The following is a 26,017-nucleotide window of genomic DNA, read 5'->3' on the forward strand; positions in this document are numbered from 1 at the left end:
TTATAATATTTGTCTAGTTATGAGAGGGTTTTAAATACTTTTTTCCCCTCTAATTTTCTGACTGCTTCTCTGTTTCTAATACTTAAACATTTACATGTGTTGTTCTGATTTGCTCTTATTGCTTGTTTTAGGTGGGCTGTTTTTATGTTTAGCTGTTGTGTCCATGTCCATTGATGGCTCTTAAAGGTATCTACAAATAGATAGAGCATAATTTGACTTCCAAATAAGTTTTCTGTAACTGGATGAGAACCTTAATTTAAAATAATTTTTTCTTTCTGAAAGTACCACGGTTTCTCTTCTGTTAGGACTCTGGCACACATTTCATAGTTTCTATGTAGCATATAAAACTTGAATGTTCATTTCCCTTCAGCAGGGGGATTTTTTTAATATATTTTTCCCTTGTGTATGAACCTATGGTATCCAGGCATGTATGAAACCAATGTTTTCTGCATTCCGTTGTAGTGGAGACCATGAGTTCCTTTCATATATGTAGGCTCTTTTGAAAGAGATGATGACTTTCAGCAGAGTTGACAGACGGTTTGTGTAAGTTATTGTGCCTATACTCTGGATAAATTTTTCAGAATGGCAAAATTACTTTTTAGGCACTTCTGGAAATATTGTCTCTCTCTTCCCCTTTCCGAGTCACTAAGACTTCCTTTGGCTTTCCAGTAAGCATACCAGCAAACTGCAGTAATTCATTGTTGCAGTTCGAGACCAAATTGACGGTGTGGAGACTAAATCGGCTCAGATACTAAAGCACTTTTAGTTGTAGTTATAATTAATGTTAACAAGTGATACAGCTTCCCTGTTCCATGGGAGGGACAACATAGTCCAGTAGAGAAGCTGGGTGGGTCAGCATAATGATTTCTAACATGACCTCCCTGTCCCACAGGGGAGACAGCATGATCCTGCATGAACCCAGTGGGAAGTTGGATGGGTCAGTGTAGCAGATCCAGCTGCACAATATGCAGTCTGACTGCAGGTCTGGGGGTCCCCACTCTTTGCTCTCAGGTGCTCCTAAGGCCTCTTGTGGGGTCTCTGTCAGGTCTCTCCCCGAGCAACAGCACACTATGTCAGTTATAAGATTGGGTAGAGAATGCCCAATTCTGATTGGCTAAAATTCCTGAAGTTCCTAACAATTGGCTGTTGCCTCACTGGTGCTCACTGTCTGCCCATCTGGAAGGGCAATGGTGCACATGTGGACAGTCATTTCTATTGCTTTCTGTTCAGAGAGCTACTTTCCCTTTTGGGTACGGGAACACTATTGTATTGAGATGCTGAAATCTTTTAGGTCCATAGTGCAGGCAGGACTTTAACATCTTGCTAATCTTGTTACTCTTTCTGTACAGGTAATCTCTAAGTAAGTTTTATAGTAAAAATTTCAGTAATGAGATTTGCAGCTTCCCTGTTGTTATTCTGTGTTTTTCTGCTTCAGTTATGGCTAAACTTGCCTCTTGACATATCTGTGGGTACCCTTTCTTTTACTTCAGACTGTGCCATGGTATTAGCTTGCTCAATACATTTTTGAAGTGGCCCACTAAGTTCCTCATGTTCATTCTATGTAAAATTCTTTATAAAAACAGATCTCAGTGGTATTCCTTTTCTTTGGCAATCAGCATCAAGTATTCCATTTGTTCCTCCTTGTGACAGGTTGTGGTGGGTTAACCTTGGCTGGATGCCAGGTGCCAATGAAGCTGCTTTCTCAGTCCTCCTCAGCAGGGCAGGGGGAGAAAATATGATGAAAAAGCTCATAGGTTGCGATAAGGACAGGGAAATCCCTCACCAATTACTCTCACGGGCAAAACAGACTCAATTTGGGGAAGATGGATTTAATTTATTGCCAGTTACAAATAGAGTAGGATAGTGAGAAACAAAAGACAAAACTAAAAACACTTTCCCCCCATCTCTCCCTTCTTCCCAGGCTCAGCTTCACTCCTTCATTCCTGACTCTTCTTACCTCCTTCCCCCACCCCTGAGTGTTGCAGGAGGACAGGGAATGGGGACTGCCATCAGTTCATAACGCTTTGTCTCTGGTGCTCCTTCCTCATCATGATGTTCCCCTGCTCTAGTGTGGTGTCCCTCCCACAGGGTACAGTCCTTCAGGAACAGACTGCTCCAGCATACCCCCCCTCTTCCCCCCCTTTCTCCCTCCCCCCCCCCCCCCCCCCCCCCCCGGGCCACAGTTCCTGCTAGAAAACCTGATCCTGTGTGAGCTTCTCCATGGGCTACATCTTCCTTTAGGGAATATCCACTTGCTGCAGTATGGAGACCTCCATGGGCTGCAGTGAGGATAGCTGCTCTGGCGTGGTCCTCCATGGGCTGCAGGAGGAAAACCTGCTTCACCATGGTCTTCTTCACAGGCTGCAGGGGTATCTCTGCTCTGGCACCTGGAGCACCTCCTCCCCCTCCTTCTTCACTGACTTTGGTGTCTGCAGGGCTGTTTCCTATTTTTCTCACTCCTAACTCTCAAGGCTGCTGCACAGTGGGTTTTTACCCTTTCTTAAATATGTGATCACAGAGGCACCATCAATGCCATTGATTGTCTCAGGTTTGGGCAGCTTTGGGTCCATTTTGGAGCCAGCTGGAACTAGCTCTGTTGGACATGGGGGCAGCTCCTGGTGTCTTCTCACAGAAGCCACCCCTGCAGCACCCCTATGCTACCAAAATTTTGCCACATAAACCCAATACACCTGGCTAAAAATAAATTCTCTTATGTTCCCATACCAAATTTTTGATGGCAATTTGAGCCAAGTGGTTGGCCTGCTTATTTTGTTTCTCTTCTTGAGTTACCTTTGAATTTGGGATATGCGAGTTAATATGATGTATTAAAATAGGTCTTTGTTTCAGCTGTTGCATTGCTTTCCATTCTGCTGCTGCCCAAATTGGTTTTCCTTGCCACTACAAGTTAGCAGAATACAACCCCAATGCCCTCAGACACTCCTCATAGGACTTGTGCTCCAGACCCTTCACCAGCTTCGTTGCCCTTCTTTGGACACGCTCCAGCACCTCAATGTCTGTCTTGCAGTGAGGGGCCCAAACCTGAACACAGTATTTGAGGTGCAGCCTCACCAGTGCCGAGTACAGAGGGACGATCACTTCCCTAGTCCTGCTGGCCACACTGTTTCTGATACAAGCCCAGGATGCTATTGGCCTTCTTGGCCACTGGGCACACTGCTGGCTCATATTCAGCCGGCTGTCAACCAGCACCCTCAGGTCCTTTTCCGCCAGGCAGCTTTCCAGCCGCTGTTCCCCAAGCCTGTAGCGTTGCATGGAGGTGTTATGACCCAAGCAAGTGCAGGACCCGGCGCTTAGCCTTGTTGAACCTCATACAGTTGGCCTCGGCCCATCGATCCAGCCTGTCCAGATCCCTCTGTAGAGCCTTCCTACCCTCAAGGAGATCAACACTCCCCCCCCCCCCCCCCCCCCCCCCCCATCTTTGCGTCATCTGCAAACTTACTGAGGGTGCACTCAATTCCTTCATCCAGATCGTTGATAAAGATATGAAACAGAACTGGCCCCACTACTGAGCCCTGGGGAATATCACATGTGACCGGCCACCAGCTGGATGTAACTCCATTCACCACCATGCTTTGGGCTTGGCTGCCCAGCCAGCTTTTTACCCAGCGCAGAGTACACCCGTCCAAGCCATGAACAGACGGTTTCTCCAGGAGAATGCTGTGGGAGACAGTCTCAAAGGCTTTACTAAAGTCCAGGTAAACAACATCCACAGCCTTTCCCTCATCCGCTAAGTGGGTTGCCTTGTCATAGAAGGAGATCAGGTTAGTCAAGAGGACCTGCCTCTCATAAACCCTTGCTGACTGGGCCTGATCACCTGGTTGTCCTGTACGTGCCGCATTGATGGCACTCAAGATGATGGGCTCCATAACCTTCCCGGGCACCAAGGTCAGACTCACAGGCCTGTAGTTCCCTGGTTACTCCTTCCGAAAACTGAAAACAGAATACAAGCATAAGTTACACTTAGCAAAACATAGCAATTGCAGTACACAGTTCAATCACAATACCAATGTGATTCCCATTACCGATCTCTATAATGTGACCACCCCCATGATTGTCAGGAAGGAAAATGTGGGTTGAAGCCAGCTCAAGCCTGTTGTTCTCTTTGACATTCTTTTGCTAGTTATTTTTTATATTTTATGATGGGATCAGCCACCCCCCCACGCCCACCCCCAGTCTGGCTAACTACAGGAGACATTCACACCCTTTTAATGAACACAACCAGTTGATTCACTCAACTGACATAGATGTTTATCTAAAACAAAGGCCACCCTCCTGTCCCCTTTATATTGAGATAAAATCAACTTCTTTGCATTAGTCTCTGAGCTTCATGGGCATGTCACCCTTGCCCATCTCCGCTGAGCCTTCTTCCATTGTAGAGGTTTATTGGTCAGTCACACGCACAGGAGCATGTTCTCAAGGCCATTACCTCTGCAAACTGATTGGAGTGTCCAGTCACTTTGTGTGATGCAGCTTCTCCTGTAGAGGGGTTCCAGGAAGTGGCTTGTCATCTCCTGTTTCCTGCTGTGATGTTACAGGATCTGCCAGTAAATGGACTCCGTTTATTTTTTACACTTAATTCATCATATGCTGGGGCATCAACTGTCCAAGGAGTTTAGTGTTCCTTCTACTGTTGATATGCTGGCCACTGACTAACAAGCTGAACTAATCCTGATCTGGAGCATGAACCAGTATGTGCCTACTGGGTAAGAGCCAGGACCCATTTTTGCCACATAGCAGTGGTTGCTCTTCCGCCAGTGGATTTTGAATCCTTAAACATAAAATTCAGGACCAGCAGTCTGGGGCATAACCACAGTGCCTGCTCTGTGCCTAATACTTCAGTGGCACACAGAACACCTCCATATGGAGCCAGGACTTCTTATTCTGGAGGGATATAATTATTTTCTACCCCTTTCTAACTCTGGCTCCAGAATCCCAATGGCCACCTTCCCATCTTGATGGGCTCATTGCCACAAGCTCCATATGATGCTGTTTTTTTTCCTGCACTAGTATATAACAAATGTTTTACATCACTACTTTCCCAGATAAGTCCTAATGCCATGGCATGGGCTATTTCCTGGTTGAGCTGCTCAAAAGCTTGCTGTTGTTCCTCTGCCTGTTCAAACTGATTCTTTCCAGGTTACTTGGTATACAGATTTGGTCAGTTGGCTATAACCAGGGATGTGCATATGTCAAAACTCAGGGTATTTTGCATGAGGGCAGTGTGTGCTAGGGCATAATACTGTTGAGGTATCCAGATAGTCCAATAGATTCAGTTATCTCCCATTTTCTGCCAGGCCAGTGGTGAGGCCCCTATAATACGGTAAGTTCAGTTCAGGCACCCAAACAGTATATGGGCTGGAGGTGAGAGGAGGAGGAGGAGCTAATGGTTTAACTGAACATTGCCTTGCACTTGCAATTCCTTGACTCACAGTGCTAGATACCTAATGGGTTTTTTTCACCCCACTCAGCCATATTCTCCCCCTTTTCCTTCAGGACCATCCATAAGTCCTAGTGTGTAGGGTAGGAGCATGGAGAATTCCCATATTTTCCTGATGTTTTTTCCGAGGTCAACCAGACCACTGGTCTTTAGACATTACCAACGATGCTCTTCCTAGTACAGTACATATAGGTCACTCATTGATCAACAGGGCACCGAGCTGTCAGGTGATACCAAAAGGGCGTTAATAACTGTCTAACCATCAGAGCTATTGGGCCATGGCATCAGTGGCCACAGCCTTACTGGGGTTCCTCCTCCCCTTTGCCTGTGAACACATTCCATCAACCCAAGCAACTGCAGTTGATCACCTCCCTCTTCCCAGTCCCTCCATGGGGATATCTTATTTTTGAGAGCAGCAAGATCAGACCATTTCTTAACATATCCCTCTGTCAGCTGATCCCCAACCCCACCCCCATTACATAGGGCATAGGACACAAACCCCCAAGAGCTTTGCTCTGCTGAGCCATCAGCTATATCCCTCCTCCTCTGGTTTCTCAGTACCTCCATAGCCACTGCAAGGCAGTTTTCCCGAGTGTGTTGGCTGTAAGTTTCCCACACAGCCTTAATCTTGCTCTGAGTAAAGAACCTGTTGTGTGATCATGTTCTGGGGAACAATGCCCCTGTTTGCACAGGTCTACTTAATTACAGTAACTAGGGGCTGCCTGATAGGCTTCTGTTATTAATTCATCATTAGAGTCCCAAATATCATCATCCCAGGTTTAAGGATCCCAGTCCAGTCAACGTGTGCTTACTGACTGTTCCTGTAGTGGCTCGGTGCATTAGTCTTTAATCTGGCTAATTAGCACCACTATGTACTAAAGTCTGATTAAGGCTCTCCCTTTCGCACTGAGCATTTGCTACTGCTTCCTTTAGCAAACCGTTCCTCTGGGAGAGAATGGCAGCTTGATTTGCAACTTCTCTTGCAAATATTTTTGGAGCTCCACTTGAAGCCTACCTACAACGTGTGCTGGCATACCTTCACAGAAAGCAGCACATCTCTCTCCTAGTGTTTTATATGTATCCTCTTCTCTCTGCAAGGCCCAGGCTAATTTTCTTGGAGTCTATACTGGGAGGTGGTCCAGGTTCCAGGCAACTAGAACATGGACATGAAGCAAGCACCATCCCATCTCCTCCCAATCATCTTCCCATACCAGTACCATTTTCTTGGGTCCCTTTGGACCCTTCTTTTCCCAGCTATTCAGTATTCACACTCACCCCCAAACACATAATGGGCCCACCACTCACACCACAGTACACCACCACAAATTCCCAATAGCAGAATCAAGGCTCCTTCTGGAGACTCAAAATCATTCCAATTATTCCAGATCCAGCCCATGACAGTTCCCGGTGTTGCCCACATTCTCTGCTAATTACCGTTGTGGGAAAAACAGTTTAAAGTTGGGAAATTTCACTTGTGTTAATTTATTGCCAACCAGCCCAAACCTCCCATCATTGATTTGGGCGTTGAGAAAAAAAGATGACACTTAGACAAACGCATAAACACCTATCCTCTCTCCTCTCCAGTCTCATCTTCCCTTATTTTCACAAGTTACACTCAGTCTGTCAAAATTCCTCTAATAAGGAATTGGGTGGTGTAGAAGGTTGAGGTGATATGTGTAACGGTTTCTGCCTTGTGTGCCTGCTCCAGCATGGGTTGCCCACAGGCTGCATTCCCTTCAGAGGTGTATGTACCACACACACACACACAAAGTACCTCTCCAGCCACCACTGGCTGCCTGTGTATTTCTTAAATATGTTTGAGCAGGAGTGCTGTGTACTTCTTTTATGGGATAACATTTTGGGTTTTTTCTTTCCCACAGTTTGCCTCATGGCAGGCTGGAAGCAGCTGAGAGTGACACAGGGCCTTAAGATTTGAACGGGTAGAACTCATTGTGAGCAAACCTGCTGTAGAAGTAATGAGAAGAAAGAGAATAAATATATTGTGATCCAGTCTCTGCTCATGCAACTGAGCTAGAAGAAACAAAAAAAAACCCTGGACTGTTTTACCAGAAGCTTTCATGTCTCTGCTGTATACCTGATGATGAAGCTGGGGAGCCTGGAGTCATTTTCCTCCTTAAGTTTTGGTTTTGTTTGGTACTTTTTGTTGTTGCTGTTGGCCTGTTTTTCATTTCTAAAGCATATATAGCTATCTCTATGCCAGTGAGGAAAGAAAGCAACCATTTTACTCTCTTGAAAACAGATGAAGTCCAGACACTGAGTGCTGTACAGGCCTGTTTGCCTTTTGTTTCTCTTTACTAATTGGTTAATTTCCAACAAGTATGTGTTTTAGAGAATTCATACATATGCAGCCTCAGGGAATTATACTTTGGAAATGAAGTACCTGTTAAAACATGAGGTGGCTAGTATACTTTGTATTCTGACTTTTTTTTTTAATCATCTTTTGTTTTCCTTTTCAAAAACATTAAGAAAAGAGCCTTTTGTTATCTTTTCAGGAATGTCACACTGAAATTCATCTGTGCTTTGTCTGCTTTCATTTGTACCATTCATGGGCAGTTGTGGATTAGATAGGACAAAGTAGCTGAATTCCTAACTTCCACATTCAAATCAAAGTATTGGGAAACTTCCAAGACTCACCTCCTTTTTTTTTTTTTTTTTTAAATAAAGTATTCTAGTTTTCAGTTTGTGTGATGAAACATATCTAGTCTGTGTTTTTTTAAATATCATTAAAATGGTGTGACAGCCTTGTGTTGGGTTGTATAAGGGCAAGGGAAATATTGTATCCATTTCCTTTTTCTTTCTGTCTTTAATAAGTTACTCTCATATATTTATCGCTCCCCAGATCAGATTTTAAAAGTCTAAGCTCAACTGACCACCTTTTACATTGTAGAATACAAATCGGGTTAGATGAAGAAATGGTAATCCACTTATTTCTTCAGAAGACTGTCTGCTGGAGCAGGCCTGGAACCTTTTTAAATTTCATTGACCCACCTGGAATGACAACCCTCCCTCTTTCTTTATAGACTCTTCATACTCGGAACCTCCTGATGTTCAGCAACAGTTGAACCATTACCAGTCTGCAGCTCTGGCCAGGAACAATATCAGCCGAATCCCACCTTCTGGGAGTGCTGCAGGAGTGGAAAAAACAGAAGCTATCCTTAACTGTGAATTTTGTGACTTCTCCTCGGGTTACATACAGAGCATTCGACGTCACTACCGTGACAAGCATGGAGGGAAGAAACTCTTCAAGTGCAAAGATTGTTCCTTTTATACAGGCTTTAAGTAAGTGTTGTGCAAAACAAACAAACTGAACTTCTAATGGTATATTTTTAGCGCTTCAAAAGACTTCTGAAATCTTTGTGTGAACTGGCTGTACCTAAGAGACACATGACCAGTGGTGACCAGGGAGAGGAACATAGGAAATGCCATACCAGATCACAGCAGCAGCCGTGTTAATTATTTTTCTTCATTCCTATAACAGCCTGTACCATCTGCTGAAGGGACAAGCATGAGAAACACTTGCAGTAGGCTGTACTCACTACAGTAAATAGTACAAAGAGTGGCGTTTTTTTCCTCCTCACAATTTGTAATTAGATGCTGGTCCTCACTATCAAGTATGAGGAGTTTTCTCTCAAAAAAATAAGGCATGTTTTTGGAACAGTTAGTATGAAGCATGGGGCAGTCAAATATTCTAGGTAGGTTATAGAATTTCTATTCCCTCTATGAAGAAAGCTCTCATAATACCTACCCCCCACAGTTTATCTGGCTGAGATATAAAGCATGCTCCAAAGTGCCTGATAGTATATAGAAACATTTCAGCAAATCCAATTAAACGTTGCATAATTTAAAGTTTCAGGTGTATGTTTAAGCCATGTTCCCTAAGGAAAAAAAGGTTTATGCAGTTGTGCTGTTTCTCAGTTTCCTTCGGATATTTTGAACCCTCAGTCATAGCCCCCTTAGCTGACATTCAAGGTCTCAAAGCTATTATGTCCTTAGGAGATTTGTGAAAACAGGTAGCGTGGTTGGATAAAGGAGACAGGCTCTGTTGAAGAGTTATGCTCAACCTTTCCTATTAGAATCATAAAATCACAGAATATCCTGAGTTGGAAGGGACCCATGAGGATCATCGAGTCCAACTCCTGTATGCTGGACGTTAGACATGAGAGACCTCATACAAGAGCAGCCTCAAGTTATACATTCATAAGGGATCAGGTTTTGTTGCTTCAGCTCCTTGCTAGTTATACGACACAACTTGCTGTTTAATTCCAATTACTATTACTATCGCTACTGCAGATTATTATTTGTTTAAGCATTTCCAACTCTTGATAGGTCCAATGTATCTTTTCACATTTTCCTATTGCCATTTTCTCCTACCAGGATTAAAAAAAAAATGCCTTAAATCAAGCTGTAATTACATATGTTCATAGTTACATAAAGAGAGTTGTGTTCTTTATTGTGGAGTCTCAAACTTTCTGGGATTAAGTCTTTCCTCTTTAAATGTACAACATACACACATGAGCTCTTATTAAAAAAACCAACTTACAGTCACCACAGAGAATTAAAACACACAAAAGCATCCACTGAAGTTGGTAAAAAACTCACCTATTGGCTTCAATGACCATTGGATCAGGCCCAAAGCCAGTTGTGTTAGTAATCTGTTTTGCATTCAAGCCAACAGACTTTGAGAACTTTCAAAGGGGCTTTAAATTCTGTAATTTAATGCAGCCAGCAGCTTTGCTCTTGCAAGCTTTAGCACCACCTCAGGAAAAAAAATTACCTAATTCCCCCAAGTTTACAAACACCTCTCATTTTAGTATTTGACCTTATAGCTTGATAGGTGCATAGTTAATTTCCTCTGCGTGTATGTCTCTCATATCTTTTAAGTATGCAGCTAATGGTATGAGATTTGTTGTGCAAAAGTACTCTTCATTTGTACTCTTCGTTCTCAGTCTTGAGTTTTCAGGTCCTCATAATTGAGGCATCCAAACTAATCAGCTTGGTGTCAAATTTACTGTAGGTGCAAGTCTATTTCATATTGACTCTGAACATTTCAGCTGTTGTGGGGCTAGTCTTATAAAGAGAGAGACTGTTGAGGATTTTTTTTTTCCCCCCATGAGAAATAAGATTTTTTTCACCCTTCAAAGTCTAGGACAGTTGAAAGGATTTTACCCAACTTGCTAAAATGTCTCTCTTTGCCAAAGTCAAGCAAGTAACAAGCACAAAAGTTGGAAATACTTTTGCCATCTTAACTATAGCAATGTGACTATAGAGCAATCACTGCAAAAGAGTATCTTGTGCAGAATGTGTGTTCGGTTATTGGGGATATGAGCCTGCAAATGCTTATGCTCATGTAATATCCATGTGAGTAGTCCTGCTGAAATGCCATGTGGTTTTATAAAGCGAAGGCTGAGTGGTATCTGTACCATTTTATACAACGCTTCTGTAATAGAGCTGTGACACTTCAGCATTCCATACACACCTCTTCTGACTGCTTCCATGTCTCCCTCCCATTTCACAGATCTGCTTTTACTATGCACGTGGAAGCTGGACATTTGGCAGTTCCTGAGGAAGGACCCAAAGACCTTCGTTGTCCTCTTTGCCTATATCACACCAAATACAAACGTAACATGATTGATCATATAGTTCTGCACAGAGGTAAAGATGTTCCTGTATATATCTATATCTGACAAAGAGAATGCTGAACAGAACACCACTCTTTCAGATTGATCCATTAAGTTTGTTCTCTGTATGTCAGCTCAGATATGTTGACTAGATCAGGCCTAAGTACATCTTACTTTTCTGTGAAATAAAAAGTTTACCAATGTAGAAGTGGGACAGATTTAAAATTCTTTTTAAGCTTTTCCTCTAGAAGAGGTCAACAGTCGTCAAGTACCTATTTAGCAAGAGTTAGACTAAGTTACAACTCGGATCTAGGCCAAGGTTGTTTGCTATGTATGTGTTTTAAAGTGCTTGCTGTCATAAACACTGTGGTAGGAAGGTTTCAGTTAACTCTAGAGGCTTAAAAATAACCCTTGACTGCTTGCTTGAAATTTCTCTCTTCATAACATCTTCCTCACACATTTTTAAGAACAAGACAAAAATTAAAATGTTTATTTCTCTCCCCCACCCCCCCACCCCCCCTTTTTTTTCTCTTCTTTTCTTTTAATCCAGATAAAAGCAGGATTAGGGATTCCTATTCTATTAACTACAGGCAAGCTCAGAAGAGACATATTTTGTGGCACTCCGGGCTGAGATTCCTGCTGTTGTGGATTAACCCCAGTGGGCAGCTAAGTCCCATGTAGCCGCTCGCTCACTCCCCCTTCCAGTGGGATGGGGGGGAGAATCAGAAGGGTAAAAGTGAGAAAACTTGTGACGGTTGAGATAAAGACGGTTTAATAGGAAAATAAAAGCTGCGTGCGCAAGAAAAGCAAAACAAGGAATTCATTCACCACTTCCCATGGGCAGGCAGGTGTTCAGCCATCCCCAGGAAAGCAGGGCTCCATCTCGCATAACGGTTACTTGGGAAGACAATCACCATCACTCCAAACGTCCCCCCCTTCCTTCTTCTTCCCAAAGCTTTTATTGCTGAGCACAACATCGTATGGTCTGGAATATCCCTTTGGTCAGTTGTGGGGTCAGCTGTCCTGCCTGTGTCCCCTCCTGACTTCTTGTGCACCCCAGCCTACTCGCTGGTGAGGAAAGGCCTTGACGCTGTGTAAGCACTGCTCAGCAATAGCTAAAACATCTCTGTATTAATAACACCGTTTTCAGCGGAAATCCAAAACATAGCCCCATACAAGCTACTATGAAGAAAATTAATCCTGTCTCAGCCAGACTCAGTACATCTGCCCACAGCTATCACACTTGATGCTTGTAGGTCTGTCAGCAGCCAAAGTTCAAACCTGTTTGTTGGGATAGTACTCTACCAGCCTGCAGGCTGGGCTGAGTTTTTGAGCACTGTATTGCTGGTGAGCAAGCATGTTTCACATGTCATCTTTTTCTTGGAGAGCTTCTGGTATTGCAACCACTGTCATAATCCCTTGTAGCAAAACACTTTTCAATGGCAGCGAAGTAAACATATATCATTCAAACTTCTTTCTGCTGTATATGCTATTTTGAAGGGGCATTTGAGAAAAAGGCTAAGGGCTGCTCAAAGACCCAAAAGGCATATAACAAAGCTGTCTTAGTAAGTTTAAGGGTTCAAAGAGGTGCTTTTACTTAGGTGCAAGCTTGTCCTTGAAGGTATCATAGTGTTGTATTTTGCCCAGCTTCAGGGCATGCTGCAGGATTACTCCTCTGGAGAAAAGGGGGGGGGGGGGGGGGGAGGAGGGGGAGGAGGGAGAGCAGGGAACAGAAACCCCGGGGCTCCAAATACTGGCTTAGGCCATATTGTGAGATCGTGTTTTCTGGTATGTGGTTGTGCCCAAGATCAAGCGGAGAAGTTCTGACAGTTTAAATGCAAATAAACAGAGAGGAAGATCTTGCTGGGCCTAGTTAGGCAAGCTTCCAGCAAAAGTAGACAATGCTATGAATGTCGAGATGCAACGGTGGAGTAGCACTTCATGGGTTCAAGCAGTTGTGCTGGTTTTACAGAGCTGTTTCTGACCAAATGCTAGGAAGCAGGGGTGGTTACCCGCGAATATGTGACACCGGATCTGTTCTTTTGTATAGCTGTGGCTTCAGTTGCACAAAGCACCCTTGAGCCCTTGTGCTGCTGAAGCAAAACTGTAATAGGAGGGTATGTGATTATACACTCACTAAAGTGTTGGGGGAGGTAAAACAGATCAAAGGCTTTAAAGCAAATGAAAATTTAGCCTTTAAAGTTTTATAGGCCCCTGAGGGAAGGGCAAGGATTTTTCTCAGGCATGTAGCACCCTGACTGTAAAGAAATTAAGGTCCGTCCTTAAAATTTTTCATTCTGGTGTATATATCCAGATTAAAACCTATTGTTGTGTCTAATTGTGGCAGCTAAAGCAGAGGATTTTGATGGGGTTTAATGTGCACAGAAAGAAGGTGCTGCTGTGCAGACAGGACTGAAGGATGTTGCACAGTCTCAGATAGCCTTCCTTACTTGTAGCCATTTGGATTGATAAAACAAGGACAGTCTCAAGCTGTGGTCTAAGCACACTTGTTCTCCAGGTAAAGGAAGCAGTATAAAGTCAGAAGACTGAAGGCTTTGATCCATTTTATCTTCTCTCCTATGCAAAAATCCCTATCCCTCCAGCAAAGTGAGAAAACACTTCTAGATCTCTAACTTACATTATAGCTTTCAAAATGGTGGCATCTCAAGTCCCTGATTTGGCAGCATGCAGTTGAAATGAAGACTATTTGCCTCTTAGTGAATAGCTACAGAAGTTGATTCTTACCAAGCTACAACATTTAAGTGTTATGGCCAGCAGGATGTTGCCAGTTTGCCACTGACAGCCTTCTGTCATGTGTCACCTACTCTGCTCAGTCAGTTCCTCAGAGTGATTTAACTTTGATTCATAGAATCATAGAAAAGTCTACATTGGAAGGGACTTCTGGAGATCATCTGGTCCAACCATCTGTTGGAAGCAGGACCTTAGATTAGGTTATCCAGGGCCCTGTCAAGCCAAGTCTTGAATATTTCCAGCAAGGGAGATTCCACTTCTTCTCTGGATAACCTATTCCAATGTCTAATTGTTTTCATGGTGAAGAATTTTCTTATATCCAGATGGAATTGCCCCTGAAGCAACTTGTGCCCATTGCCTTTTGTCCTGTCACCACACAGCCTTATGAAGGGAGTACCTCCATCTTCTCTATAACTACCTTTTAGGGATTGGTTTGCCTTCATTGTTACCAGGGCACACTGCTGTCTCATATTCAGCTTGCTGCCCATCAGGATCCCCAAGTACTTTACAGCAGAGTTCCACCCCAGCCAGTTAGACCCCAACCTGTACTGCTGCTTGGGATTATTCTGTTCCAGGTGCAGGACTTGACATTTATCTTTGTTAAACCTCAATCAATTCTTGTTGGCCCAGTCTTCCAGCCAGTCGAGGTCTCTGTAAGGTTGCTCTTCCTTCTGGTGTATCTACCTCTCCCCCCAGTTTAGTGTCATCTGCAAGCTTGGTGAGGGTGTATTCAATACTGTCATACAGATCATTTATAAAGATATTGAATAGTACCAGACCCAGAATCAACCTCTGAGGAACTCCACTCATGACTAGCTGCCAGTTTGACTTTTCTTACCTCAAAAGGTGGTAGTTAATGGCTCAGTTTATCCAGTTTTCTACCCAGCTTGTGATACATCTTTCCAGTCCAAATCTTGCCAGCTTGTCAACAAGGATGTTGTTGGAGACCATGTCAAAGACCATGCTAAAAATCAAGGTAGATGATGTCCACAGTTCTCCTCTCATCCACTGAGCAAATTATTTCATCATAGAAGGCAGTCTGGTTGGTCAAGCACAATTCATCCTTTGTGGGCTGAAGCAGGGAGTAAGTATGGAAATTACAAACTCAGTAGCTACTTTACAGGCAAACAATGAGAAGAGATTTGGCTCTTGAGTTCCTCTTGGCCTTCATAACAGGCAAATCTTGTGAGCTCTTGAAAGTTCCATAACGGAGAGTGAACTCCTGCTACGTGCCCAGCAGAGCTGTTGGCCTTTCATTTAGTCCAAGCAGTGCAATTAGTTTTTATTATCCTTGCCAGCAAATTTTCCCATCATGAAATGCCCTGATATTTTTCCAGCACTGAACACAACCCACCAAGATCAATAGTTAGGGTTTCTTGTTTATAACCCTCAAGGCATTTGTTTTTTAGTATTTATTTTACTATTTTTTCTTGGTATAAATAATTGTTTTGTCCTTCCATTTCATAGAATTGTCATCTGTTTCTCTGGAATAGTAAACTTTCATATATAAGGGCTTTAGAGTGTTAATGCTTTTTTTTTTTTTTTTTTTTTTTCCTATGTTGTGAGGAAAACATATGCCTGCTTTGGCTTTACATACTATAAATATTTAGCGCATCATTCATTGCTTTTCTATTTAATCTCAGATCTGTATTACAAGTAGCCCAAATGTTTCAATCTAAGGCAGTGATTAAATTTCTTCAGAGATGATGCTGGAGGTGGGGGTGGGGCAGAGGTCCCCTTAGTCCTTTTGCTAAACTGTTCCATGGCATGTCATCTTTTTACAGCGCATACATGGTAGCCTTTGTGGGCACTGCTGAACTTTAATGAAATTTGTGTACAGAAGCCAAAGCTAAGTTTCACAGTTTCTGGATAGAACTCACCTATTTGTTGCAATTTTGCCAGTTGCTCAGATACAGTAAGTGTATAAATGAGTAGCCAAATATAGAAAATGGGGGTGGGGGTGTGATGAGAGACAGCTATTAAAGTGGTCAGAGATTATTAGAGCATCACCTTGCTAAATATGATGTTTTAAATTCAAATCACTTTGCAATTTTTAAGTTAATTGTTTGGATTAAGCTCACTGACATGAATACATGCACATTTAAGTTTACAGTCATTACTGTCATGGAGCAGCAAGTGCCAGCTGCTCCCAGGGAGTAGAGGAGGATAACATGGACAGTAGGGGTGGAGCCTTGCTGGCCAGGGCCCAGCCCCACAGTACCTGAGCAAGGCAAGCAGGACAGACCCAGAGATGATGGCCAGGTTCTACCAAGAGCCCAGATCATCAGGCAAATTTGCAGCGATGATACAGATCCAAGATCAAACCAGGAAGTTAAACCACAGGTCAGAACCAGATCCAGTGATTGCCAAGCAGGTCCATGGTGATAAGGCAAGTCCAAGATCAGGCTGGGAAGTCAGTCTATGTTGTGTTGCCTGTGATTTGGCAGATGTGTGGGTGGGTGATTGTCAGTGAGATGATGGGTTTTACTGATATGAATTAGGATGATGCATTGCTCCAAAGTGGTGGATAAAACCTTTTATACCATCCCCTGCTTTAGTGTTTTTTAAAAACATGTGTTATGTGCTAGAGAAAAATCTCATTTTCAGATGCTTTAGTGTTTCTTTTTTAAAAACTTTTAGTTGGAACTTTTTTTCACTTTTAAAAGCAGGTTACCTTATTTCAGTGAATTCAGTTGCACAGAGCTGTAAATACCTTTTAAAATATTCTTGTTATGTGTCCAAAATGACAGCTTTAACTCCTGTTATGTCTTAGAGCATGTGCACCCCCATCCCTTTTCCCACTTGATCCTGAATGGACACAACTTAGCATTTTTTTGCAACTTCTTTAGCTGGAGAGGACCCACACGTTTTCAGAGTCTCACTCAGATATAGCTTTGGGGAAAACTTCCACTTTTTAAAGTGCACAAAGAGAAAGTTCTGAGGTAGGAAAACTTCCTTGTTCAAAAAAAGGGGAGGACAGGGAGGAGAAGAAACTGAGGAGGGTGGAATATTTAGATGGGCTGTGGAAAATTAGACTCATGAGCAGTGGGGGTTATGCATTGGCCATAAACAAGTGGATGAATTATGTAGCTCTTGCCTCCCTATAGAAATTATGAGAGAGGTGTCAATGGACACAAGTCCCCTACCCTTCATGTTTACCCTCTAAGAATCAGGCCTGGGAATATTTTTGTTTGAAGATATCGTTAATGAGGAAGATCAAACTCTTCCTTTAATCTGCAGTCCATAAGGAAGAATAGTACTACATTTCAGTGTTCTACTTCAAAAGGACAGTTGAGTAACAAAAGCTGTAGTGAAGATCTTCTGGTGACCCTCTGCTGAAAGGTCAAATTTGGGATTTCCCCTTGCATGCACAGCTCAGAGAACCACAGTGGATGAATGTTACACACATCAGGATTCCGGCTCTATAGAAAGACTGAAATTAATTGTGCTGCCCTATTAAAAGTGTGTGTTTTGTATGAGAGGAAGGAAGTAGAGAGTTTAATAACTCAGTGAGAGCATTTTCAATACATGCTTGTAGCATAATCAGAATCGTGGGAAGCATGAAATTAAGTATGTGTGGATTTTGAATCTTAACTATTAAAAAGCTGAGGGTGTATTGAAAATTTCTGCCCCTGGCTGATTGCTGCACAACCAACTTCAGGAGAAGACACTGCTGTACGCAACCTCTCACTCCCACTTTGAGTAGCATTAAATGTGATGGTGAGAATACCAGCTCTGATCATCAGAAGCTGGGAGGGCGATGTATTTGGAATCACCCTACATGCTCCCTGTTTATTACAGTTCTAGCACCTTTTACTGGCTTGTGTCATGTATTGAGCCAGAATGGAGCTTGGTCTGACTGATTTATGTCTGTTTTTATATTCCTGGGCTCTGCTACTCTGTCTCACAAATTTGCCCCAACGCTCTTATCTGCCCCAAATCTCTTCTTCCCATCCTGTTCACCAATGAGTGGTTACGTTTGCAAGGACACCTGCATTTGTAGTCATGTAGGATTAACTCTCTCTGTATAGAAAGGGAATTTTCTTGTATTTCTTTGTTGGTCCAGTTTTAGCTCGGCAGATGGATTGCATACACAAATAGCAGACCCTGTTTCTTGCGTGGCTGGTATGTTACAAGCTGTTGACACATTGCCTGATGGTTTTTATTTCTTAAAACTTAATAAACATTCCCCTCTCCCCACAGAAGAGCGGGTTGTTCCCATTGAAGTTTGCCGTTCCAAACTGTCAAAATACTTGCAGGGAGTTGTTTTCCGCTGTGATAAGTGTACCTTTACCTGCTCCAGTGATGAGAGTTTGCAGCAACACATAGAGAAACACAATGAACTTAAACCTTACAAATGTCAACTCTGCTACTATGAGACCAAACACACAGAGGAGCTGGGCACTCATCTTCGAGATGAGCACAAGGTAACATCCAAAGGGATTTAATTTGTAACAATCTACTTCTTGCAAATGCTATATCTACTTTATTTGCATGTCCACTCTGAATAGCCAACTTGCATTTTTTTTCCAAAATTTGGAGAAGGCGCCTGTGCTGGGCTTCAGTTTCTCTCAAGTTCTGAATTCTTTTAGAAATTCAAGATTGTGGGTTTCTAAAGCTGTTGAGATTGACCAGAATTCACTGACTATTGAATGTAGAGTATGATTATCTGGAAAAAAGCATTTGTATATTGTGAGCTATTTTTTTAAGTTAAGAAACAACATTAAGGCTATGTGATTCAGACACTCACAGGAGCTTCCAAAGTGTAAGCTTGATCTGGCAACTTAGGCAAAGTGACATGCCATGCATATTTTAAAAACACAAGTCAGTACATTCCAGTTTACGTTTAACGAGGGAAAGATAGAACTTACTGCTTAAGTTAAGGCTGCTTTGGTGTTTGTGTGGAACCTTCTGAGTACAGACCTGATCCATACTTGGAGAAGTCAAGCTTTCCACAGGCTTTCTGTCTGCTTTGGATTTCTGTGGTTCTTAGCTGTGTTGCTGTGAGAGTAGCAAAATTCTAGAACTGAGGCATGTTTATAGAGTGGGGTTTTTTGTTAGTTTGTGGAGACAGAACTCATTGAATCCAGGTATCAGGACCTGAGCTGCCTGACTGTCACTAAAAACTTGTTCACACTTTGTTGACTGAACAACATTTTGCCCCCCCTCCTCCCCCCCAAAATAAAAAAAATATGACAAAATGAGTGTCAAGAGCACCAGCAAAACTGAATGCGTTTTTTAAATGAACACTGTGAACTTATGTTGGCTTGGTATCCTTGTCTTCCTTTATTGATCCTTATTGCTACTTGAGAATCTTTCTACAGTTTAACTGGTATCTGAAATGTTGCACATCTCCCAGTGACCACAGCAAGGGTCCTAGGAGATCCAAGAAGCACTATTCCCCACCCCTCTGACTGAGTGCATCAGGCTGGGAAGATTTTCCCTCTACTTGAGTGTAGTAGGTTTGCATGGCAAGGTTTCAGTAGCGGGGGGACTACAGGGGTGGCTTCTGTGAGAAGATGCCAAAAAGCTTCCCTCATGTCCAATGGAGCCAATGCCAGCCAGCTCCAAGACGGACCTGCCGCTGGCCATGGCCAAGCTAATCAGCAATGGTGGTAGCGCCACTGTGATAGCATATTAAGAAGGTGGTGGTGGTGGTGGGAATTCTGCACCAGCAGGAGAGAGGAGTGAGACTATGTGAGAGCAACAACTCTGCAGACACCAAGGTCAGGGAAGAAGGAGGGGGAGGAGGTGCTCCAGGTGCTGGAGCAGAGATTCCCTTGCAGCCTGTGGTGAAGACCATGGTGAGGCAGGCTGTGCCCCTGCAGCCCATGGAGGTCCATGGTGGAGCAGATATCCACCTGCAGCCTGTGGAGGGCCCCAGGCCAGAGCAGGGGGATGCCTGAAGGAGGCTGTGACTCCGCGGAGAACCTGCGCTGGAGCAGGCTCTTGGCAGGACCTGTGGAGAGAGGAGCCCAGGCTGGAGCAGCTTTGCTGGCAGGACTTGTGACCCCACGGGGGACCCACCCTGGAGCAGTCCATTCCTGAAGGGCTACACCCCCTGGAAGGGACCCATGCTGGAGCAGCGTGTGATGAACTGCAGCCCACGGGAAGGACTCACGTTGGAGAAGTTCATGGAGAACTGTCTCCCGTGGGAGGGACCCCATGCTGGAGAAGGGGAAGAGTGTGAGGAGGAAGGAGCAGCAGAGACGTGTGATGAACTGACTGTAACCCCCATTCCCCTGTGCCGCTCGGGGGGAGGAGGTAGAGAAATTGGGAATTGAGTTAAGCCCGGGAAGTAGGGAGGGGTGGGGGGAAGGTGGGGGTTTTTTCTGATTTGAATGGTAATAAATTCAACTTAATTCCCCCAAGTTGAGTCTGTTTTGCCTGTGATGGTAATTGCTGAGTGATCTCCCTGTCCTTATCTCGACCCATGAGCCTTTCATTATATTTTCTCTCCCCTATCTGGTTGAGGAGGGGAGTGATAGAGCGGCTTTGGTGGGTACCTGGCATTCAGCCAGGGTCAAACCACCACATTGGGTCTTCCTTCTCTCCAATAAAAAACCTGAAGTGACTACTCCCAGTAGTAACGATAATTTTCTCCCTGTCTTTCTTTAATATTTTCTAAATATTATCTGGCTAATTTGTGCCCACTCTCTGGGCTTAGGTGCACGATTGGCTTACTGCATCATAAAGAGTTTCTGTGCATGAGCTGAGTCACAGTAAGTGCCATGCATGTGGCTGCCTTTGCTTAAATCTGAATATGTAACTTGTTAAGTCAGAGCACCTCAACACAGCTGTCACTTCTAGGAACATGATACTAACACACTGCTGTATTTAGGGTAGCTTCCTATTTGCTGATATGCTACTGTGTGGTGGGTTGATCTTGGCTGGCAGGGAGAAGCCCACCCAGTCACTCTCTCAACTCCCCCTCCTCAAACAGGACAGGAAGAAGGCGTTGTGGATTAACCCCAGTGGGCAGCTAAACTCCACGCAGCTGCTCGCTCACTCCCCCTTCCAGTGGGATGGGGGGGAGAATCAGAAGGGTAAAAGTGAGAAAACTCGTGGGTTGAGATAAAGGTGGCTTAATAGGAAAAGCAAAAGCCGCGCGCGCAAGCAAAGCAAAACAAGGAATTTATTCACCACTTCCCATGGGCAGGCAGGTGTTCAGCCATCTCCAGGAAAGCAGGGCTCCACCTCACATAACGGTTACTTGGGAAGACAATCGCCATCACTCCAAACGTCCCCCCCTTCCTTCTTCTTCCCAAAGCTTTTATTGCTGAGCACAACATCGTATGGTCTGGAATATCCCTTTGGTCAGTTGTGGGGCCAGCTGTCCTGCCTGTGTCCCCTCCTGACTTCTTGTGCACCCCAGCCTACTCGCTGGTGGGGCAGCATGAGAAGCAGAAAAGGCCTTGACGCTGTGTAAGCACTGCTCAGCAATAGCTAAAACATCTCTGTATTAATAACACTGTTTTCAGCAGAAATCCAAAACATAGCCCTATACAAGCTACTATGAAGAAAATTAATCCTGTCCCAGCCAAAACCAGTACGGGGAGAAAATATGATGAAAAAGCTCAGAAAAAGGTCAAGATAAAGACAGGGAGATCACTTACCAATTACTGTTGGGGCAAAACAGACTTGACTTGGGAAAAATTAAGTTAATTTATAGACAATTAAAATAGAGTTGGATGGTGACAAACAAAGACAAAAACCCCTTAAACACACACACACACCCCACCCCACCCCACCCCCGTGGCTATTTTTCCCAAGCTCAGTTTCACTCCTTCCTTCCCAACTCCTCTGCCTTCTCCCCCCACCCTAAATGGCACAGAATGGCACAGGGGATATGGGGAATGGAGGTTGCAGTCATTTCGTAACAGTTCCTCTCTGCCGTTCCTTCCTCCTCACACTTTTCCTCAGCTCCAGTGTAGGGTCCCTACCGCAGGGCGCACAATCCTTCACAAACTGCTCGAGCATGGGTCCTTTCCAGAGGTTGCAGTTCCTGTCAGGAGAACCTGCTTCTGCATGGACTCTCCATGGGCCGCAGTTCCTTCGGGGAATATCCACCTGCTCCGGTGTGGTCTTCTCCACGAGCTGCAGGAGAATCTATGCTCTTGTGCCTAGAGCACCTCCTCCCATTCCTTCTTCTCTGGCCTTGGTGTCTGCAGGGTTGCTTCTCACACTTTTTTTTCCTTATGCCTCACACTGCCATGCAGTGTTTTACCCTTTCTTAAGTATGTTATCATAGAGGCACCTCAAAATGAGGGAAGCTTCTCAAATAACATCATTTTGAGAAGCAAAATGGAGAAATTTAGTATAAAAAAGGAAAGAAGAATCATTAACAGTGAATGTAATTGTGTTTGAGAGGAAACGAGTATTAATTTGACTAGGTGCCTGATAAATTTCCCATTTCAGCCTATAGGTTTGTTGGTGGGTTGTTTTTTTCAGTAGTTGATGGTGGCGGTTATTGTTGACAAAACCATTTCTTTTAAGGTGAGTCGTAATTTTGAGCTGGTTGGACGGGTTAATTTGGATCAGCTGGAACAAATGAAGGGGAAAACAGAGAGCTCCAGCAGCGATGAGGAAGAAAAAGAGTTAAGCCACAAGACTGAAGGCAGAGGTTAGTATAGTTGCTTTCTCTTTTATGCTGGATACTGTAATGGACACTGCCAGTTTTATCAAGCAAGACCAACTGTTGACTCAACAGCAGATTCCTTAAGTCATGGAAGCTTGTCAGTATGGGCAAAATGGAGCTTTTGTCAAGACACATTCCTCAAGGAATTTTGTGTTTCTAATGCTTATGACAAGATTTCTGTTTAAGAAAACCAAATCATGCTCCAAAAAAAAATGTTATGAGAAAATACTGGTAACATCTGTGACTGTGCAGATAACATCTATGAGGGCTTAGAAAAATACTAAGTAAGTGGAGTATTTTAGTGGGCTGTCAGATTATTCTGTGTTGGTAACCCATGTTCAGCTTTGCTGCTCCACATTATAGCCATGAGGGATATAGTTCAGTGGCCAAGTTTATTCTGGGGCTATTGTCTGCCCAGTGCTTACAAAGCATTCCTTCCCTCCTCTTTGTGGGAGCTGACCCTTTTGCCATCACTTTGGTTGGCAACTCTGAAGCCAGGGTAGTCCCATTCCTTACCTCCAAATCACCGTTCCAACTGTGTACTTTACATTTGTGCCTAAATTCACATCTATGAATAATCCCACTGGGTTCAGTTAAGTCTTATTCATGTGTTTATTGTTCAGATGGTTAGCTGAGTAGGGATAAAGAAAGGTAGTTCTTGGTGAATTGGACTCTGAGGGTTGTTGTGTGTTTTTGTGTTTGTTTGGGGTTTTTTTTGCCTTTAATATTAAAATAATTTTAGTGCAAATATCTGGTCCTGACTGGAATACTCCATGTTTTCTCACAGTCATCTGCCCTATAGTGCATGACTTCATCAATGGAATGCAGTATGTTTGCAATTCTTGTTCAACAGTAAAAGGAGCTTGATTTGAACTAATAACTGCAGTGAGCCTCGTCATGCCTAATCATCAGGTTCCAGGGGTCATCCAACCTCCTGATGCTGACTGCAGGCTGCCAAGTTTCTATGTACTTATAACTAAAAGCAAGCTGCCATGTTTACCTTTTTCCTTCTGAAATTTCAGTTTTCAATTGAAAACTCATTTCAAGTTCATTCAAGAGTTATTCACAAAAGAAAACATGTCTCCCTAGGTATTCTCAAACCTGTAAAAGGTAAAGATTGCTAGATTCACAAGCAGTTTACAAAACATGAAGGGGCCATTAACACTTCACTTTGTGACTGGTGATATCTTTATTTAATGAGGAAGAGAGTTAGATAGGAAACAACTTTTATTGAAAAACATCCTCCACGAGATCTTTGTTAGCAGCCCTAAAGGAAATCAGGAGAGGAGCAGGAGGGATGTTGATTTCACACATGTTCCAAAGTTTGACATTATTAGCGCTGCACCCTCATGCAGAAGTTTGTTCAAGTGTCTGTTCAGCGGGGGATGTGACCCTAAGAGCTTCAGAGCTGAAAGAATGAGTCTAATGCTTTGACTAAAGGACCAGCTTCCTCTAATTTGCAGCTGTAGCAGACATTAATGTTTTGTGTAGACCAACAGCTAGAAATGGATGAAGAGTCATGCTGTCTTTGTGAGGCTTGCATCAGCACTACACACAAGCGCAGGTGCTGAAATGACCCTGGAAACCATGGTATCCAGACAGAGAAAAAGAAGGTACTATCAGCTGAGCCTCATAAATCCCTATAAACTCTACTATGGGAGAAAAAAAATAAAACTAAGATCATCATTTAAATTGGCTTCAGGATACTTGAGATTCTTGACACTTATTATGAAAATGTAAGAATACCACCTTCTAGGTTGGAGATTAAAATTTGCAGGGAGAAACAGACATAACTGTGCTTTGTGTGATCAGTAATTAAGCTAGGTATAATGTTTTAGCAATTTTTATTTGATTTTATTTTTTCACCTGCAGTCTTCTGTAATATCTGTGATTGGCTGAAAAATCTGTATTTGACTGTTCAAATGAGTGGTCTAAAAATCATGCTTATTTCCCAAATTGTATTTCACCGCTGTTCTTTCCCAGCTTCCCTTTAGAAGTGACAGTTGTTAATTTTTCTCCTTTTCAGGTAATATCAGTTCTAATTTTTAATATTTTTTTTACTAGAGCAGATAAAAATACAGAAAGTCCTTATGCCATCTACAAAAGTCCAAGTTCTACTGACTTTATCTTTTGCAAAATGGTATCTTGCACCTGGTCTTCAAGTGTCCAACTGACACAGGTGCTGAAGACATGGCTACGTGGCTTGGGTGCAGTGTCACATGTTAGCATCATCTTCTAATTGATATTCAGAAGCTGCTTCCAATTCAAAAATATGGACTTCAAGAGAGCATACTTCAGCTTATTAAGGAAGTTGGTAGGTGGAATTGTTTGGGAGTCAGCACTGAAGGTCACGTGAGTCAGTGTTGAAGGGCAAAGGAGCTCAAGCAAGCTGGGAGATATTTTAGAATAACCTCCTCCAAAGCATGAGAATGGTCCATCCCAATACTCAGCAAAATGAGTAGATATATCAGGAGATGAGCTTGACTACACAAGGGACACATGACTGAGCTGCAGTGCAAAAAGAATGTATACAGGATGTGGAAGCGAGGACAGGCTATAAACGAGGGTTATAAAAGCATTGCCTAGGCACGAAGGGATGATGTTAGGAAACCCAAAGTCCAACTCGAGTTGAAGCTGGCAAGTTATAAAAAGGGCAACAAGAATTGCTTCTACCACCAGGTCACCAATAAAAGACCATACAAGGAAAATGTGGACCCACTCCTGATTGGGGCAGGTGATTTAGTGACAGGGGGTGCAGATAATACTGAAGTACTCAATGCCCTCTTTGCCTTGGTCTTCCGCCACAAGTCCTCCCAGGCCCCTGTGCCTAGAGACAGGATTCAAGAAGTAGAGGAACTACCAATAGTGGTGAAAGACCATTTCAGGAATCTCTTGAATGCAACCCATACAAGTCCATGGGACAAGTTGCATCTCAGGGCGCTAAGAAAATCGGCTGATATTCTTACAAGCCCACTCCCTATCATCTTTGAAAGGTTGTGGAGATCAGGGAAGATCCCTGGTGACTAGAGAAAGGCAAATGTTGCACCCATCTTCATAAAGGGCAGGAAAGGGGATCTGGGGAAGCTATAGGCCAGACAGCCTCACTTTGGGCCCTGGGGAAAAAAAAAAAATAAATCACAGAGCAAGTCCTCTAGGAAGCTGTTCTTGATCACATGAAGGAAAAGGTGAATCAGAATAGTCATCCATACTTGACCAACCCAATGTAATTTTATTGTGGAAGGTATAGGTCTATGCATGAGAGAGCAATGGATGTTGTATACCTTGACTTTAGGAAGGCTTTTTATATTGTCTCCCATAACATCTTTGTATCTATGTTGGGATGTTATGGTCCAGGTGGATGGGCTAACTGGATGAAAAATTGAGTGGATGATCAGGCTTAAAGGTGTATTGTCTAACAGGTCATACTCTACCTGGAAGCCCTGCAGGACTACTGCAGGGGTCTATCCTAGGACCTTGTCTGTGTAATGACCCTAATGTTGATCTAGTTGAGGCGACAGAATGCACCTCATCAAA

At 43.4% G+C, this 26,017-nt stretch overlaps 1 protein-coding gene across 1 annotated transcript; it reads left to right on the forward strand.

Moving 5' to 3' along the window:
• The first annotated feature begins 8,154 nt into the window (after positions 1–8,154).
• On the forward strand, positions 8,155–25,857 carry LOC129783135 (zinc finger protein 462-like). Its single transcript, XM_055792883.1, has 4 exons — positions 8,155–8,755; positions 10,992–11,128; positions 18,049–18,272; positions 22,342–25,857. The coding sequence occupies exons 2-4, from the start codon at positions 11,005–11,007 to the stop codon at positions 22,471–22,473; spliced, it is 480 nt and encodes a 159-aa protein (XP_055648858.1). The 5' UTR covers positions 8,155–8,755; positions 10,992–11,004; the 3' UTR covers positions 22,474–25,857.
• Positions 25,858–26,017: the final 160 nt, after the last annotated feature.

This window comes from Falco peregrinus, chromosome W, assembly GCF_023634155.1.
Source record: "Falco peregrinus isolate bFalPer1 chromosome W, bFalPer1.pri, whole genome shotgun sequence".
NCBI lineage: Eukaryota > Metazoa > Chordata > Aves > Falconiformes > Falconidae > Falco > Falco peregrinus.